The sequence below is a fragment of the Leptinotarsa decemlineata genome, unplaced genomic scaffold (genome assembly GCF_025532065.1).
Source record: "Leptinotarsa decemlineata unplaced genomic scaffold, Ldec_3_MD MMD2_tig00026330_RagTag_RagTag, whole genome shotgun sequence".
Taxonomy (NCBI): Eukaryota; Metazoa; Arthropoda; class Insecta; order Coleoptera; family Chrysomelidae; genus Leptinotarsa; species Leptinotarsa decemlineata.
Window position 1 is genome coordinate 7,044,357 of NW_027412690.1, and position 16,517 is coordinate 7,060,873.

The 16,517-nt window shown below is 33.4% G+C and overlaps 1 protein-coding gene across 2 annotated transcripts in view; it reads right to left on the reverse strand.

Moving 5' to 3' along the window:
- LOC111507902 (disintegrin and metalloproteinase domain-containing protein 10) overlaps positions 1 to 16,517 on the reverse strand; it is a 415,889-nt gene that overhangs the window by 10,714 nt on the left and 388,658 nt on the right. For both annotated transcript variants that reach the window (XM_074182880.1, XM_074182879.1), the window contains exons 10-13: positions 13,422 to 13,591; positions 10,523 to 10,690; positions 7,068 to 7,278; positions 4,898 to 5,064 (exon numbers count right to left, since the gene is read on the reverse strand). In XM_074182880.1, the coding sequence (XP_074038981.1) occupies positions 4,898 to 5,064; positions 7,068 to 7,278; positions 10,523 to 10,690; positions 13,422 to 13,591 (716 nt within the window). The remainder of the gene's footprint in view (positions 1 to 4,897; positions 5,065 to 7,067; positions 7,279 to 10,522; positions 10,691 to 13,421; positions 13,592 to 16,517) is intronic.

Here is a 16,517-nt window from a genome sequence, read left to right on the forward strand (position 1 = left end):
ATTTTTTGTGAACTGTATTATTTGTTGAACTAACTCGATACAAAATTATATGAAATTATGAAAACAATTCTCATAGAATTAATTTTTTTTATTTGAACATTCCATTCAATTTTTGTTAATTTGCTGTCAGAATTTCGGAAAAATTTGTTTTTCAACAATTATCTCTAAAATTATTGATGATACGCTGAAATGCGTTATTATAACCTTCGTTGATTAGTGTAAAAATCTCTATATAATATAATTTTGGCAGTTTTAAATTTTGTCTACAGCAGAATTCTGATGAATTTGGACCTGTATGAACAAATTGATGAATGAGTAAATATATAAACCTCTTCTGTAACATTCCATTTGAATATTGCAACTATCTGATTAATATTTTCTTGCTCTCTGTAACAATTATGTAACATGTTTCCATAGAATGTAGTTTATTTTATTTCATTTTTGACTACATTCCTTTGTCACATAAACACAGTGTTTTTAGGTTAAGTGGAAGAGTAGCTTCTCAGTGAAACCGTTCACTATTGAAGCTGAACTTTGCCCTTTGTTTCTAGGTCACCTATTAGTTATCTAATTTCGTTTTTATTTGTAGAAGCATACTATCGTTACCCTTATGCCTCTGTCTGTATAGCTGCATATACTTAAAGTAAAAAAGAAAGTAGTTTTGCCTGAGTTCTTGGATATAGAGGGCTCATTTGATACCTTCCTAGAAATAACGTTAAGGTGAAGACGGATCAACAACAGAAGCTACAAGGTTACAGGTGGCTAGCCTGTATGTTTACAGGAAGATTGGTATACACAACCATTATTTGTGAAATAGTAGTGGCATGAGTTGCAAAGGGTGGGTATATCCCCACTGTTACAGAACCTATTCATGGACGAGTTACTATGTCCTCTCTCTATCATGTTTTATATAAAGCACTTGAATATGCAAACGACTGAAGACTAAACTATCCTAGTCCAGGGTAAGTGAAATAATGAGGTGAAAGGACGCATGTAACAGGCCTGGAACATAATCGACCAAAAAGAGCAAGACAGAGCTGATATGATATCTGAAACGTCGAGGTGAAGAGATACTTCTGTCAGAGAGGTCATATATCTGGGAGTGATACTAGAACCATGGTTGACAGGAAAGCAACACCTAGAAAAAGTGAAAAATATGGCGCAGATATCACTGATGCTGGGGCTAGATTCACATATGGAAAGTCATGGGAGCTAAACCAGGCATGATGTGCTCACTCTATACCATTATGGTTGAAACCATGATATGTCTATGGTCTGGTGATAGAACAAACGACTGCCAACTGAGCATGGTTTGTTGATAGCTACATTGGAGCATTGTATACATTCTTGAATCTTCTACCTTTATATTTCGCAATAATGGTGGAGGCAAAAGTGGGCAAATTCAGATTGGAGATATAATAATAACGATTCATTTTCCCATGTTTACAGTAGAGAAAAAACAATAATTCAAAACTATAATATAACTAAGTATGAACAAAGCAAAAACAAAGAGAAATCTGCTCTGAAAATAAAATAAAATAGATGATTTCATACATTTTGGGAGTATGGTGACAATTTAAATACATAAATATTGCAAAATACTTAAAAAAGTGATTAGAGAGTCAAAAAAATTGTGTGACAACCAGTTTATTAATAACGCTACCAATAAAGGGAAAGCAATGTGGAAATTGGTACAAAAGTACACAGGGAAAACAGAAAAGAAGAACGTTTCAATTCTAAGAAATATTGATAAAGAAGAAAAAGATAAAAAATTTATCTTAAACAAAGTAAATAGCTTCTACATAAATCAATGTTCTAAGTCTATCGTCATGACAACAAATGAACATACAAGTTTACATCCAATAAATATAACCCTATTTCTTGCACCAACAACTGAACATGAAGTAATCTCTACAATAATGTCACTAAAAAATCTAAAATCGGTTGGCTATGACGAAATCCCGGTAAAACTCTTGAAATATGTTGCACGTGAACTATCAACACCCCTAGCAATTATTATAAACATGATGCTTAATAAAGGAATATTTCCTGACAAATTAAAAATAGCTCATATAAAAGCAATCTTCAAAAAGGGTGACAAGGATCAAATAAAAAATTACAGACCTATAGCATTACTATCAAATATTAGTAAGATTTTTGAAAGAATCATATATAATCGCCTTATATCCTACCTTGAAACATTCGAACTATTAAGTGATACACAAAACGGTTTTCGAAAGGGTAAATCGACAACAAGAGCAATATATCAAGCTTTATGTTCAGTCATAAATAGTCAAAACAACAAGAAACATAGCTTAATGATTAACTTAGATCTTTCAAAAGCTTTTGACAATGTCAATCATAAAACATTGCTAAATAAACTTGAGGCTTATGGAATCAGGGGAACCTCAGCTAACTTGATAGAATCATACTTATATAATAGAAAACAGTACGTGGTCGAAAAATGTCACATCACAAATGAGGTTATAAGGTCTGATGAACTAACAATAATTAGAGGGGTACCACAAGGATCAATTCTAGGTCCATTGCTGTACATTCTCTATACAAATGAACTACAAATGGACAACAACTTAAACACTATACAATTTGCTGATGACACAACCGTTATCCTTGAAGAACAAAATGGAGATGACTTGGAAAGAAATGTGTTCGATGCTTTAAGTACCCTGGAAGCTTGGTTTGCACAAAATCACCTAAAGCTGAACCCTAATAAAACACAGGCAATCAAATTCTCACAGTCAGCTGAAAATGATTATACTTTTTCGGATGGTAAATCAACAATAACAACTAGTAAAAGTTCAAAATTCCTGGGAATTGAGCTAGATTTTAGACTGGATTGGAAATCTCATCTGGATACTTTGTCAGAAAGTGTTGCAAGGCATTGCTATGCCCTAAGAGTCATCACTAAAACAATAAATGTTCAAGCGTCAATGTCTGTCTATTATGCACAAGTCCACTCAAGACTTAAATACGGCTTAATTTTTTGGGGTGCATCTGTGAACGTTAAAAAAATTTTTTCACTTCAAAAACGTTGCCTAAGAATTATTTATAAATCCAAACAAACTGATAGCTGTAAACCTTTATTCATAGAAAAGAAAGTACTGACCCTATACAGTCAGTATATTCTTGACAGCATAATGTTTATTAAAAGCAATCCAAAGCTTTTTAACGACTTTGATAAAGCACACATCTACCCAACAAGAAATAAAGCAGATTTGGTTACTAATATTCCTAATTTTACTTATATTCAGAAAAATATACCGTATACTCTAATAAAAATCTATAACAAACTTCCAAATGCACTAAGAAGCCTCTCTAAAACAACACTCAAAAATAAACTTAAAAACTTTCTTCTAAATAGAGCATACTACTCAACTGATGAATATTTTAAAGATACCATCCCTTCAGATTTTACCTGCTAAAATGTCTCACATTTAATTGATTTCAATTTTTAAATGTTTTTAACTGTATATTTATTACACTGACATGTTCTACGCTCATCTGGGCATTTTACTTCATTGTAATTGAACAAATAATAAATAATAAATAAATAAATAAATAAATGATCAACAACAAAATTCACCTTGTTACAATGAATCATGCAAAACTGAAATTTTGGAACCTGTTGCGCGTATGACAAAATGTTTGGTATAGAACCAGATTGGAAAGTATGACTATTAGAAATATAGCAGTTTCTTTGAAAACACTCGATAATATATTTATGGAAGGAGCATCTGAGAAGAGAACGGTTAAGGGGCTATTTGTTGAACATCATTTACTGAGACGACACTTGAACAAAATAGGGCTCTACCATGGAAACCTCAAACAGCTCGTCATGTTTTATGTAACTGTGAGGCACTGAATCGCAGAAGGCAAGTAATCAATGGAAAACCCACATTATTTCCAGAAGAATATGATTTTCAAGAACCGCAAAATAATATATCTTTCAACCTCCCTAGTGGTGCGAATGTTTTTCTGATTTTCATTAATTGTGATGACCGTGATTTTTTTGAAAAGAATTGGGTACCTGATCACACAGGATGAAAAATATTGTCTAATAAAGGTGTGTATTGAGTTTATCAATATCTAAATGTAACAATTTGTACTCCACCTAAATTTTAAAAAACACTGTGATCCTCGATCAGTGGATCTTCAAGAGGCATTCGACATTGTTGGTCACAAAAGTCTAGTCTGATTATATTGTAAATAGTAGGAATCAAGAATGGCTGTTGTTCATTTTTGGTTTTAAAATGTTTTGTCAGTGAAAAAGCATTTGAATCAGAGATGAAACCAGTCTATTCTTTGGAAACAATTAAATTCTGAGAAACCTTCAATCAAGTCATTGATTCAGAGAATAAATCAACGGAAAAGAAAGGTTTTGGCTTTCTATTTCTCCATCTTTACACAAAAAGTTAATCTCTCCTAAAAGTATACTCCTTTCAATCTAAATAAATCATTGTTCAAAAGGACTCATATCTAAAAACTACCCTGAGCCTAGCAATACGTTGGTCTATGATGAGAAAAATACTTTTTTTTCAAGAGAATATTTTCGAGTCTAGAGTCACTTGTCAAATCATTACGAATATTCTCAAAAAAAGTATTTATCTGCAGCTTGGCGTTGGTTTTTTTTGTAAACTCACTTTTGTGGTAGATGCAAATGAATATTATGATTTTGATCTAGATAAAGAAATTTAAATGAGTTAACATGTCACATTTTTCAGTGTCAATCTGGAAGTGGAATATGGATTGACTATATACTGAATCAATTAGATGTTATGTTTAAGAAATAGTACCAATGAGCTGTGTACCGAGTCAAGACACAATCACAACCACTGAGATTCCACTTCCAGTGAGCATTTTTACTATTAATACTTACCAATAATACAATAACAATCAGTATAATACCGGCAACAGCATACCAATAATCTATAACCCATTGCTTGAAACTGGCTATACTTTCGTCAGACAATAAGAGCTTCCTCAAAGTGGCAAGAGGGCCTGAAGGATCTACCTCACGGCACATTTGGAAAACATCACAATATCCTATGAAGAAATAATATTATAATTACGAATTCGTATTGGCAAACAAGTTTTACCGAGTTCCTCATTATCTTGTTGAGGCATAAGAGTAGAATACTCAGAATTAAACAGAATCTGGTGAAATCACATAAGCATATAATTTTTGATAATAACCGAGAATCATCGACACAGTTTACTTGAGAATGGTTCAATAAACCGGAACCGTTCGCAACAATCTTTGTATAAATTAGACAAAACATATTTTTTTCAATATGAAACTAACGACTAATCATTTACCCCCTCTTTCTGTAAGAAAGTTGTCATGTTCACTTAATGATCCTTTAATCTCATGAAGACATGTCATCTACAGAGGAGAAATATTTAAAATATTTAAAAGGTTCAACTTTGGTTATTCCGTTGATTCATTATGAAAAACATGAGTTTGCTTGTTATATGTTGACTTCATAATTATTAGAAAAATTATAGACTTCAATAATTATTTAGAATTTCAGAATGATGGTAATTAAACAGTTAATTGTTTCATGGATAATTTATATAATTCAAGAAGCAGTATTGAAAAGGGTTCATTAAATACACGACTTTGGTGACATTTCTTAAAATATTACTGATGAAGCTACTAAACGAATAAGTTTTTCAAAATACTCCACCTCCGAGTTCAGAGACACACATACTTATTATAAAATACTCCCTCAACTAAAAACATAGTTCATATATGATATAAAATTAATTATTGGAATATTCACAAATCATATAGCTTTTCACCAGGACTCATCTCATATGAACCATAGCAGATTCTACAAGAATTCTGAAGAGTATTCCTTTTAGAAACATTTATGAATGATTAATCCCTATCATCATTTCATTCATCTAAGTGATCATTAATTTTTATCTATTATGAAATGAATATGATTTTGTCTTTGATGCTGTCACCACTCCAAAAACTATGGAAACAAACTATAAACCAAGTCTACCCAACATGGAAAAACGATAGTTGACGTGCTTTGGTGAACCTACCAATAATATCGCACGTTTATGAAAAAAAAAACGATTCAGTTCTGATTATGTAACAAAATGTAACTAGAAAAAATTTCTCAAGAACAATAACTATAACACTTCAGTGTCGAATAGACCAGAAGTATATAAGTCAAAGGAAATATACCTATTTCTGTTTTATATTTGTGGGCAAAATTTATGAATATGACAAGCTACTGATTAGATATACTTTTCAGATTGAGTGTGGAAGATTAAAAACCCAGAAAATCAGCAAAAAATATATTACTTCACTTGTAGTTCTTGTACAAAACTGTATATTGGGGAGAACTTTTTCCCAAAGAATGAAAGAGCGTGTGTATACTTATTCGACATTTGCAAACCATCTTTTGACATAGGAACAGAAACTCAATCATGACTACGACATTCATGATAGAACTGAATAAATGTACTCTATTAAATTCGTTTCCTAATAGGGGAATTGGTAATCAATTAATCACTGATTTCCCAAAAAACATTCAATTCTTTTATAGAAGAGGAATTAACAAGTTGAAAATAACAGACACAGTAATAACATGAACAGTAACAATAAAGTAACAGTTGAATATTGCATCTAAGGTTGATGAGTTGACTCGGGTAGTTTCATTTCATTACATGTTAAATTGAATGATTTGGTTCTTGAAATATACAATTATTAGTCATTAATTGACTAATAGGAGTCATCAAAATTCAAATAATGAAAGTATATGAAAAGCACTCACATGTTGCGATTTTAATCTAGAATAGTAGTAGTTAGCTGAATTTCTCCTTCACTAATATTTTTTTCATAATGTGAAGTGTATGAAATCACCAAAAATACGTCACTAGGCTGGGTTTATTTGTTGAAAAATTGAACAAACAAATTCAAAAATGATATCAATGATCATGTCGTGCCAAAGTTCGACGTTTCTGCCGTCATATATCTGATTACATACAGAAAACATGTTTTTGTTGAAGTTTCTCTGAATTATACTAACCTATATAATTGTTACAAGGAGTTCCAGGCTTGGAATACATATCCGGTATGTCGTAGGGCATGTCATTCCATTCAAATGACGAAAGACACGGCTGATTGTCACCTGGTAATTTGCAGCAAAGTTCGCAGGCTTTAGTTTTTGGATCGCTGTTAGTTGGTATGCATTGGCATGATTCCAGTCCGTATGCCAAACATATTGAGCCCGTACATTCCTAAGAAAAATTGGAAAGTTTAGAAAAAACTATTGTGAATCATGTCCTAAAGAAAAAAACGCCAGCCGCCACTGGTAGCCATAAACCAATTGTGACATGGCTAAGAGCACCCAGAACAACCCATTTTTCGCGAATGTTCGGCTTCCATGAAATTCCGAGGAACGAGGAATTTTCTACGGCCTTCTATTATCAAATATAAACACGATCCACTCGCCTATCGAGACAGTCAAGTGGACGTTACAGTGCGGTACGCGGAGCGATCTAGTAAGACGATAGACATTTGAATAGTAGTTGAAGTTTAAGTTGAAGTTGAAGTGTTTTGTTGTATTAAAAGTGGAATAAAGTTAAGTTTGATCATTATACAGTGTAGTAAATTATTGATGAATCCACAGCGAAAAACATAACAACATTAATAATAATATCATTTATTGCCTAACAGGTAACACCCAATCACAAGACATAATTAAATACATCAGTACTGATAATAGATAAAATAAATTAAAAAATCATGTTCATTCTTGACATGCTATATGAATGTAACATAACAATGATATATAACTTCGAATAGAGAACAAAAGAAAGAAAACTAAAACAAAAGAAAACTAAAACAAAAGAAAAAAACTGATAGTATTAACTAGTCATTGCGCTACTTGGTAAGAGTGAGAGTGGTTATAATAACTGACTCTCTCACAACACAAAAAAAGAAAAAACAGTTTTGATATCACTTTAAGATGTCTATTGCAACTTTTTTTATATGATTCGCCGAACAAGTATTAATATCGCAAAAGCTGCATATTGAGTTGTAGTTTCCACACATATATTTGATTGAAGAATGTGATATTATGTTTGTTTGTGTTGCAGAGCAGTGAAATGTGAGATGTGAGATTCAGCCATGACTGAGCTCTTGGCACCCTAAAGTTCAGTTCTGACAGGAGCAAATGGCAGTCTACTTGGTGCAGTAGTTTATGCAAAAAGTTTATGCATAAAAAATTATTTAAATACTGAAAAAAGAGGAATGAAATAATGCATTCAACATTTGAAGGAATTCGTTTCTATTTCACCATTTGGCAACATCAGTTATAACTAATAAAGGACAATGAATATTTACCTATTTGAGACAAACAAAGATGACATATTTCAGAGGCGTGCTGTTCTGTTTACTTATGTTCCGAGTTCCGAGACATTCTGTGATATATGACATTTTGTGCACCTAACCTATATTCCTCTATATGAATAAATGAAAAAACAACTGTTGTTTATGTGGCTTGTGGAGGTGGTATCGAACTATAATTTATATTTTGCCTTAATTGTTGATTTATAAAGATCCTTTTCCTATTTTAAAGTAGACTATCTAATTACGTATAAATTATTTCAACTTGATATAGGCACTGTTGCCAATATGTGAATTAGAAACAAATCCCTTTGAAAATTAAAACCCAACATTTGAAACATCAATTTGAATACTTTTCGAAGTGAATTTGAAAAACTCATGAATTAAACTCAGCTCTGTTTTGTTCAAACTTGCATTTGCTGTAATAACCCAAATTGAGGAACATTTGCCATTGTTCCAGCTTCAGCTTATAAATTCATCTGAGTATACATCTAAAAACTTCACCGTAGAGCACCGGCCATCAAATGCCTGCTTCCACGTAGCCCCGCTGGATACGGGAATGACAGAGTCACTTATGGTTCTGTTATTCCCTAACTGAATGCCATTCCAACGATGGTTCAATCCCAAGGTGTGTGTATCCGTGCCGAGAGGATGATTGACACTGAACCTATCAGCTGTCTCTACGGAACCTTCAAGATACCAGGCGCCCTCTCGTCGCCATGTCATGGTAATGCGGGGCTCTGCCGTGATTGACGTTCTTTCCCTAGGTACTCGTGGGACTTTTATGGACAGAGTAAACTAAAAAATTTTTTCTGACGCTGAGTCTATAGAGGAGATGGATGTTGAGCTTACGACTCCAACTGACCTCCCTGTAAATTTAGATCAGGAGAGAGTCTACAGAGGAGATTCATGTCGAATTTACGACTCCAACTGACCTCTCTGTAAATTTTGTTTAGGAGATAGTCTACAGAAAGAGAAGGAGGTCGAGTTTACGACTCCGACTGACCTATCTGTAAATTTAGTTCAGGAGCGAGTCTACAGAGGAGATGGATGTCGAGTTTACGACTCCAACTGACCTCCCTGTAAATTTAGTTCAGGAGCGAGAGCTTCTCAACTCCCCAACTCCTGATCCAAAAACTGAACCTAAAAAAAAAGGTTTGGTGGAGCAGTCAGGAAACGACTGAGTCGTCTCCTCAAGAGCTCTGCACGGTTGAACGTAAGGCATAGTCAGGTGTGGCTAACGTCAAAAACCCTCATATGTGGAAGTTGTGGCGGGTATCAAAGTGGGAATCTTGCACCTAGACTATCCGACTACCTCATTAACGATGAAACAGCAGAGCATATACTTGCCTGCCCGGTTTCCTTAAGAACATGGGTTTATTTGATCGTATGTGAATAAGTGTGAGCCAAAATAAACCCTTGCGGGTTGCGGTGGAGGGTCGAATAGACCCACTCACTTTGGACCTAACCTAACGGAGTTGAAACTGGCTATTTTTTGTCTAGCATGAAATCTTTTCGTGGTGTTCAAATTTTGCAGGGTTGAGTCACCTTTGGTTAGTAGATTTTGATAAACTTCATCTGATATAACAAGTGATGAGCATATGTTGAGATGGATTCCATATTAATAACATATATTGAAAAAATATAGAGCCCAGCACTGAGGCCTGACACAAATACAGTCGCCCCCGATAATTGAATTCAAGACGTTCTAATATAAAGAATGAATTGCATCGGTATGTATCTTTGAAATCTAAAAATCATATTGGTTGTTCTTGTTTAAATTAACGTTTAGTCTGTTCAAAAATGTTTATATCGTCGGAAATTTGCAATGTTATTCGGATCGCCGTTTTAACGAGATTCCGAAAAATTCCTGTATCTACAGTATGAACCATTTATCAATATGAAACCAGTATGAAATCAGTTGTGAAACCATCTAAAATAACATTTATGAGGTTTTTTCTTTCAATTTTCGGTTGTTCTTCCAATATTAATAGTTGAAAAATCAATTTTCAGTTTGTAAAGTACGACATATAGACTTAACTCAACACTGAAAGTGCGCCTGATTTGACGCTGTACAAAGATCTCACACATCATGTCAAACGGAACAATACCTGTAACTTCTTGTCAACTTACCCCCATGAAACAGACGAACTCCTTGTTACAGATCGTTTTGTTGGGCTTATTGATCGACGGAGGGCATTGGGGGTCTCTGCCATTACAAAAGCTTTCATCTCTACATCCATTGTCATCCCTGCATTTGTCTCCGAATTTGACTTGACAATTCGACGTGCAGCACGGTCCCTAAACACATAAAATTAATTCAGCGTTCAATATATTAACGTATAATGCAACGTTGAAAAGTATTGTGGGAAATTTATTGCTCAAAAGTGCCATTTTATTGAAAACATATGCTAGATACAAAATTATGATCAAGTGTCATTATTCGGGGAGGTATCTGAGAACTTTATGAATATTTTGAAGAAGGGCCGGAAATATAGCAAAGAGTATAAACGATTAGTTTGTAAAAACAATTTTGGCAACAATCCTAATAAATTGCGCCTTCTTATTTATACCAAAATATTGAAGTTGGGATTAAAAAGCACTTCCACGCGCTTTTAACGGAATTAGACACTTTAATGAAAAAAAATATTTTATCGATTGATTACCACTATCTGAAAGAAGGTAAATACATGAATAAACAATAATCTGTCAATAAAAAAATAGCCCAAATTTCAGAATCATCTAGGCTTTTGTACAATAACGAAGTTTTGCTAGTTGGGAGTGAATAACCCCGATAGTTTCCAACTTAGAAACCTAATTTTTTTTTATTTCGGAGTTATTGTTTGAAGGTTTTCGTGAAAGACAAAAATTTTATTTCCCAAAAAAAAACATTATATAGTTTTTGACATTAATAGAGCAAAATAAAAGAAATATTTGATGAAGAACTTTTTGATGGTCATTTATTTTGCTAATTTAATTTTTTTTGGCCGTTTATTGAAAAGTTAAAAACCAGAATTTTTTAAATTTTCCACAGGGAATCTTTTTTAAACCCTTCACACAATAACCCCCAGATTATCAATTCAAAATTATCTTGGATGATTTGCAACTAGCAAAAATAACTAATTATTAACAGACGCATAGTTAAGTTACAATTGCGGGAAACATTTTTTGCTGGCGGATTATTTTTGTCTCTTTAATTTTCTTAATCGGTTAAAATTTCTTTTTTAGTTTAAATGTCTAATTTGTTCTCCTCGGGCGGAAGCCCCACTGCACGTTTCAAACTCAACTTCCACATCGAAATTAAAATTATAAATATTATCAGCAGAGGCGGATTTAGGGGGGGCAGGCAGGGCTCCTGCCCTGGGAAGTCCATAAGAGAGGGCCCCCACAATAAAGAAAGATTAAAAAATATCCAAATTTTGACGTTTCTGCAACTTTTACGTTTTTCCTCCCAAAGATTTTTTTTCATTTTTACTAAGAATACTTGCACATACATAATATTTTATCGAGCCTTTCAGTGGCCATACTTTTTTCTAATGTGTAATTTGTACCCATGAGCTGAAGAGAAATTAAAGAAGTAAAAAAGTCCGAAAAATAATTGATAATTAGGGGCCTGCGTTGCTTCATTGCTCCAGGGCCTCCAGACTTCCAAATCCGGCCCTGATTATCAGTACAATTCAGAAGAAAAGAACTTATTTCAGTAAATTTCTTGCTTTTGTACCAAATTTATATATTTTCTACCTAATTTTTTATGAATTTTGTAATTTTTGCCGACCCATTTTTTCTAATGTTTCATAAAATCGAATGACAACTCGCTAATGATTTTTGGTCTTTTAGATCAAGTTTTCGATAAAATAGCGCTTATGAACCAGACTATTAGAGGGAATGAAGGGGTTGGGATGAGAGGACCGCCGCCACGCGTGTCGGCCATTCGGACGTCATTATAACGGCCGTTGAGGCAGAACAATTAATGAGGCTTGTTTGGGCTTTCGAGCCTCGTTGGGAACAGACTAACTCGCTTATTTCGTCAACAGCATATGACTAATGAGGTTTTGTGGTTACTTTGTTATAGACTGAAATTCGGACCAACCCACTTACCCATGTGGTTTTAAAAGGGAAGAATTGCAATATATGATTTCATATCCAGTCACGTAATAGAAAAAAGTATTAAATGTAGTCAGTAAGTTTCGAAAAGAAAATGAAGAAGCTGATCAAACTCAATAGCAATATATTGAAAGAGCTGATTTTATATCGAGTCGAGTAATGAAGTGAAGTATTTGATGTAGAACGGTTGAGATTTTGAGTTTCAATGGTAAGTTCCAAAAAGAGAATACAAAAGTCAAATAAACTTGATAGCAATAAAATAAAAGAGCTGATTTTATATAGACGCACGTAATAAAAAAATATTCGATTCAGATCAGCTGGGATTTCGAGTTTCGATAGTATATTTCAAGATAAAGAACCAGCAATCAATCTCAATAGAAATGAAATCAGCTCCAAGAGAAAAAACAGAAGCTGTTTAATCTTGATAGCACTGAAATAAAAGAGCTGATTTTATAACGAGTCATGTAATGAAAAGGAGTATTTGATGTAAATCAGCTGAGATTTTGAGTTGAGTAGGTTCCTAGAAGAAAAAGAAGATGCCAATAAAACTCAATAACAATATAATGAAAGAGCTGATTTTGTACTGAGTCACGTAATGAAAATGAGATTTATTGTAGATCAGTTGATATTTTGAGTTTCAGAAGTGAGTTCCAAGAAGAAAACGAAGAAAGCTGATCAAACTCAATCGCAATGAAATCAGCTTCAAGAGAAAAAACATAAGCTGATTAAACTTGATAATAATAAATATTTCTGGAGTTTTTTCCCAACACCAAATCGTTATTTTCAACACCTCGACACGTGTTTCGATCACCAAGTGATCATCTTTAAGAGAAATATTTTGATATGGTATGGAGAAATGAAATGAAAGATCTATCATAGCATCAATACAGAATCAGTATATATCAAAAATTTATAATAATTATATTACCTGAGATGGACTGCAAACACTGTTAGGAGTGAGAAAACAGGGCGGTTCATCTATGCTAGCATATCTCCTCATAGGAAAACAACATTGATCTCTACAGTCCTCTTCCCAACCACAATCGCATTCTTCTCCTTCTTCAACTACTCCGTTGCCACAAATTGCTGCTTTAGGCTCTGGAAGTAAACACGAGGATTGTTGAATGGTCAACCCCATATTACACCGGATATCCTATGGATATCCAACGCATATATAATTCAAGTCAGAATATCCTTGGTCACAAAATGGATGTCCATTATGGAGGATATCCTATGGACATCCATGAATTGTCCACAAAATGTGCGATATCTTATAAACGTCTAGATTGGTACTCTACGGACATCTATAAGATCTCTTGAATATTAATTGGATGTCCAACGGATGAATATGTGTTGCCTGGGACGTAAAATGTATATTTTTGTTTTCAGTTTATTGTTATATGTATCTTGAATTTGTTTATTAAATCAATCAGAGCCTTTAATGAGGCCTTTATGATGCTTTACTGGTTATTTCAGCTTTATGTCTGGTCAGATGCAAGAATAATCGTTATGGTATATTGGTACGGATCTGGGTTTTTTATTGAGAGACAAATTTGTGTATTGAAGACTTCATTTATTCTTTCGAAAATACAACTAAAAATATCTTCATTCCTCGAAAAAATCAATTTTACAATAACTTCTCGGGTTTTTGGTCAGACAGTGGCTGATTGGTTAGCGATTGTTACTCATGGAACCATTGCTATTGTGAAAGCAGGTTCGAGATCAACTATGGGACGACCGGCGTTCACTCCGTAAACCGTAAATAATCAGAGCGAAGTTCTGGGATGTCATTTATTCACCTCCTTCCTTCATCTTGAATCAAATTTCGCTTTTACTCAGCTACATGATGATTCATCTCAAGTCTCTTGGTGGGTCAGCTTTGCAACATTGTCCCCTCATTAACTCCATATCGGGTAACCCGTCTGCTTGATTCTGACCTAATCAATTCGAAATATCTTTTCCAATATAGGAAGCTGGTCTTTCTACGTGGGTAACAAATGGTTTACTTGGTGTAGTTGAATGCGATATACTTTTGGTGACTTGAAAGTAGAGATCTTTCAATTTTTTCTGGAGATTAAGACAAATTACTAGGATAGAATAGAATATGATTTATTCGTGCAATGCATATATAAATAGTATTCGCATACATTAATGGGATAAATAGTATAAAAATTAAAATCAATGTAACAGAATACAGTGAAATAAATACATAAATATTGTTGTATAAAAATATATCTATTGTTAGACACGCATCAAATTTGTTGATGAGTCGAAATAATTAAAATATTCTTCGAATGTGTAAAAGGCATTTTGTAAAAGAATATTCTCAATTTTTACTTTAGAAGTGTTCATACTCATGTTCAAAGTCTGAAACTCATATGGTAACACGTTAAAAAATTTCAAAGATATATATTAATAAGGGTTTTGCGATTTACTTAATCTATATTTGGGTAGCCTTACATTTGTTTTGGCCCTGGTATCATGGTAGTGTATGTCCTCCTGTTTAGTCAATGCATTTTCACCTATTAAATTTCTAACATAACACAGACATTCATATATGAAGTAAGATTGCAGAGTTATTATACGGAGATTTTTTAAAAGAGGTTAACAATATTCGTCGTATTTAGCCTGTGCCATAATTCTTACTACTTTTTTTATAGTTCAAATTTTATATCTAGATGAAATGATGAACCTCAAATTATTAGTTCATATGTCATTATGCTATGAAAAATGGCGAAATGAGCTTCTCTTAAATAATCCGTTGTTATTATGTTGCTAAGTTGTCTTGTCATGTATATACACGTGGATAGTCGCTTTGATAATTCGTGAATATGTGAAAAGAAATTCAAAGATTTGTCAAAATACACTCCAAGAAGCTTGACTGGTTCATTTTTTTTTATATTATTCTTAGTTGAGAAATCTAAAGTTTTGGTTTTATCATCATTTATAGTGAGATAATTACTTCTAGACCAGTTTGCTAAAAAGGTTTCAGATGCATTAGTGTTAGAAAGTAGATTGTGAGGCATAGTGTCACTCAACAAGAAATTTGCATCAGCAGCGTACATTATACGAGACACATTCATTACGTTGAAAGTCAAATCATTAATGTAAATAATTAATAATACAGGGTCCACGACTGAACCCTGTGGTACTCCATAATTGACTTTTAAAGGTTTTGATATGTCACCGATGAATTTAACACGTTGCTGGCGGCCTATGAGGTAGTATGTAAATAGATTTAGAGCTTTTCCTCTGATCCCATAATATTCTAATTTTTGTAATAACACACCGTAGTCCACAGTATCAAACGCTTTGAAGATGTCATAAAATTTCGCACAGCACAATTTACGCTCCTCAAAAGCTTCTAGAATATTTTTATACATTTCGCAGATTTCACAGATAGTAGATCTCCTCTGTCTGTAACCAAATTGAGCATTGCTCTTTTGCTCTGGGAAAAACGTACCATATCTTCTCGCTTCAGGTCTGATGCCTATTGTTTTTCTGTATTTTAGCAATCACTGGTGATTTACAGAATAGCGACCCTGCAATTTCTTCAATTTTCCCTGTTTCCTGACTTGCTCAACACACGTAGTGTCTCTCTGATTTTGTACTCAGTGCAATAGATATTTGGAAAAGTTGTTCCATACTTCTTATATCATCATTGACGGAAACAGAGTATCAAAAGCGCTTTTTACAACTGAAAATTTTGATTATAGGCGAAGTTTGGAGTATAAACAATAGACGAGTTTAGAAGATGGCCTAGCAGTTTAAAGACCTTGCAATATTCATCAGGTTATTATTTTTTGACATGGGTTCGGAAATTTATATATTGTATTGAGTGTTCCAAATACATATTTTCTCAATACAAATCTGATTGATAACTACTGTTTTAAACCAGCCCAAATTAATTTCTTTCCCAATCAGGGATTTTTTTAATTCAACTTTCTGATTGCAAACCCATCTTCATCATGATTATTGTACTTCATTTCGGAAAACTTGTGCTACCATTCACAATATCTCATCA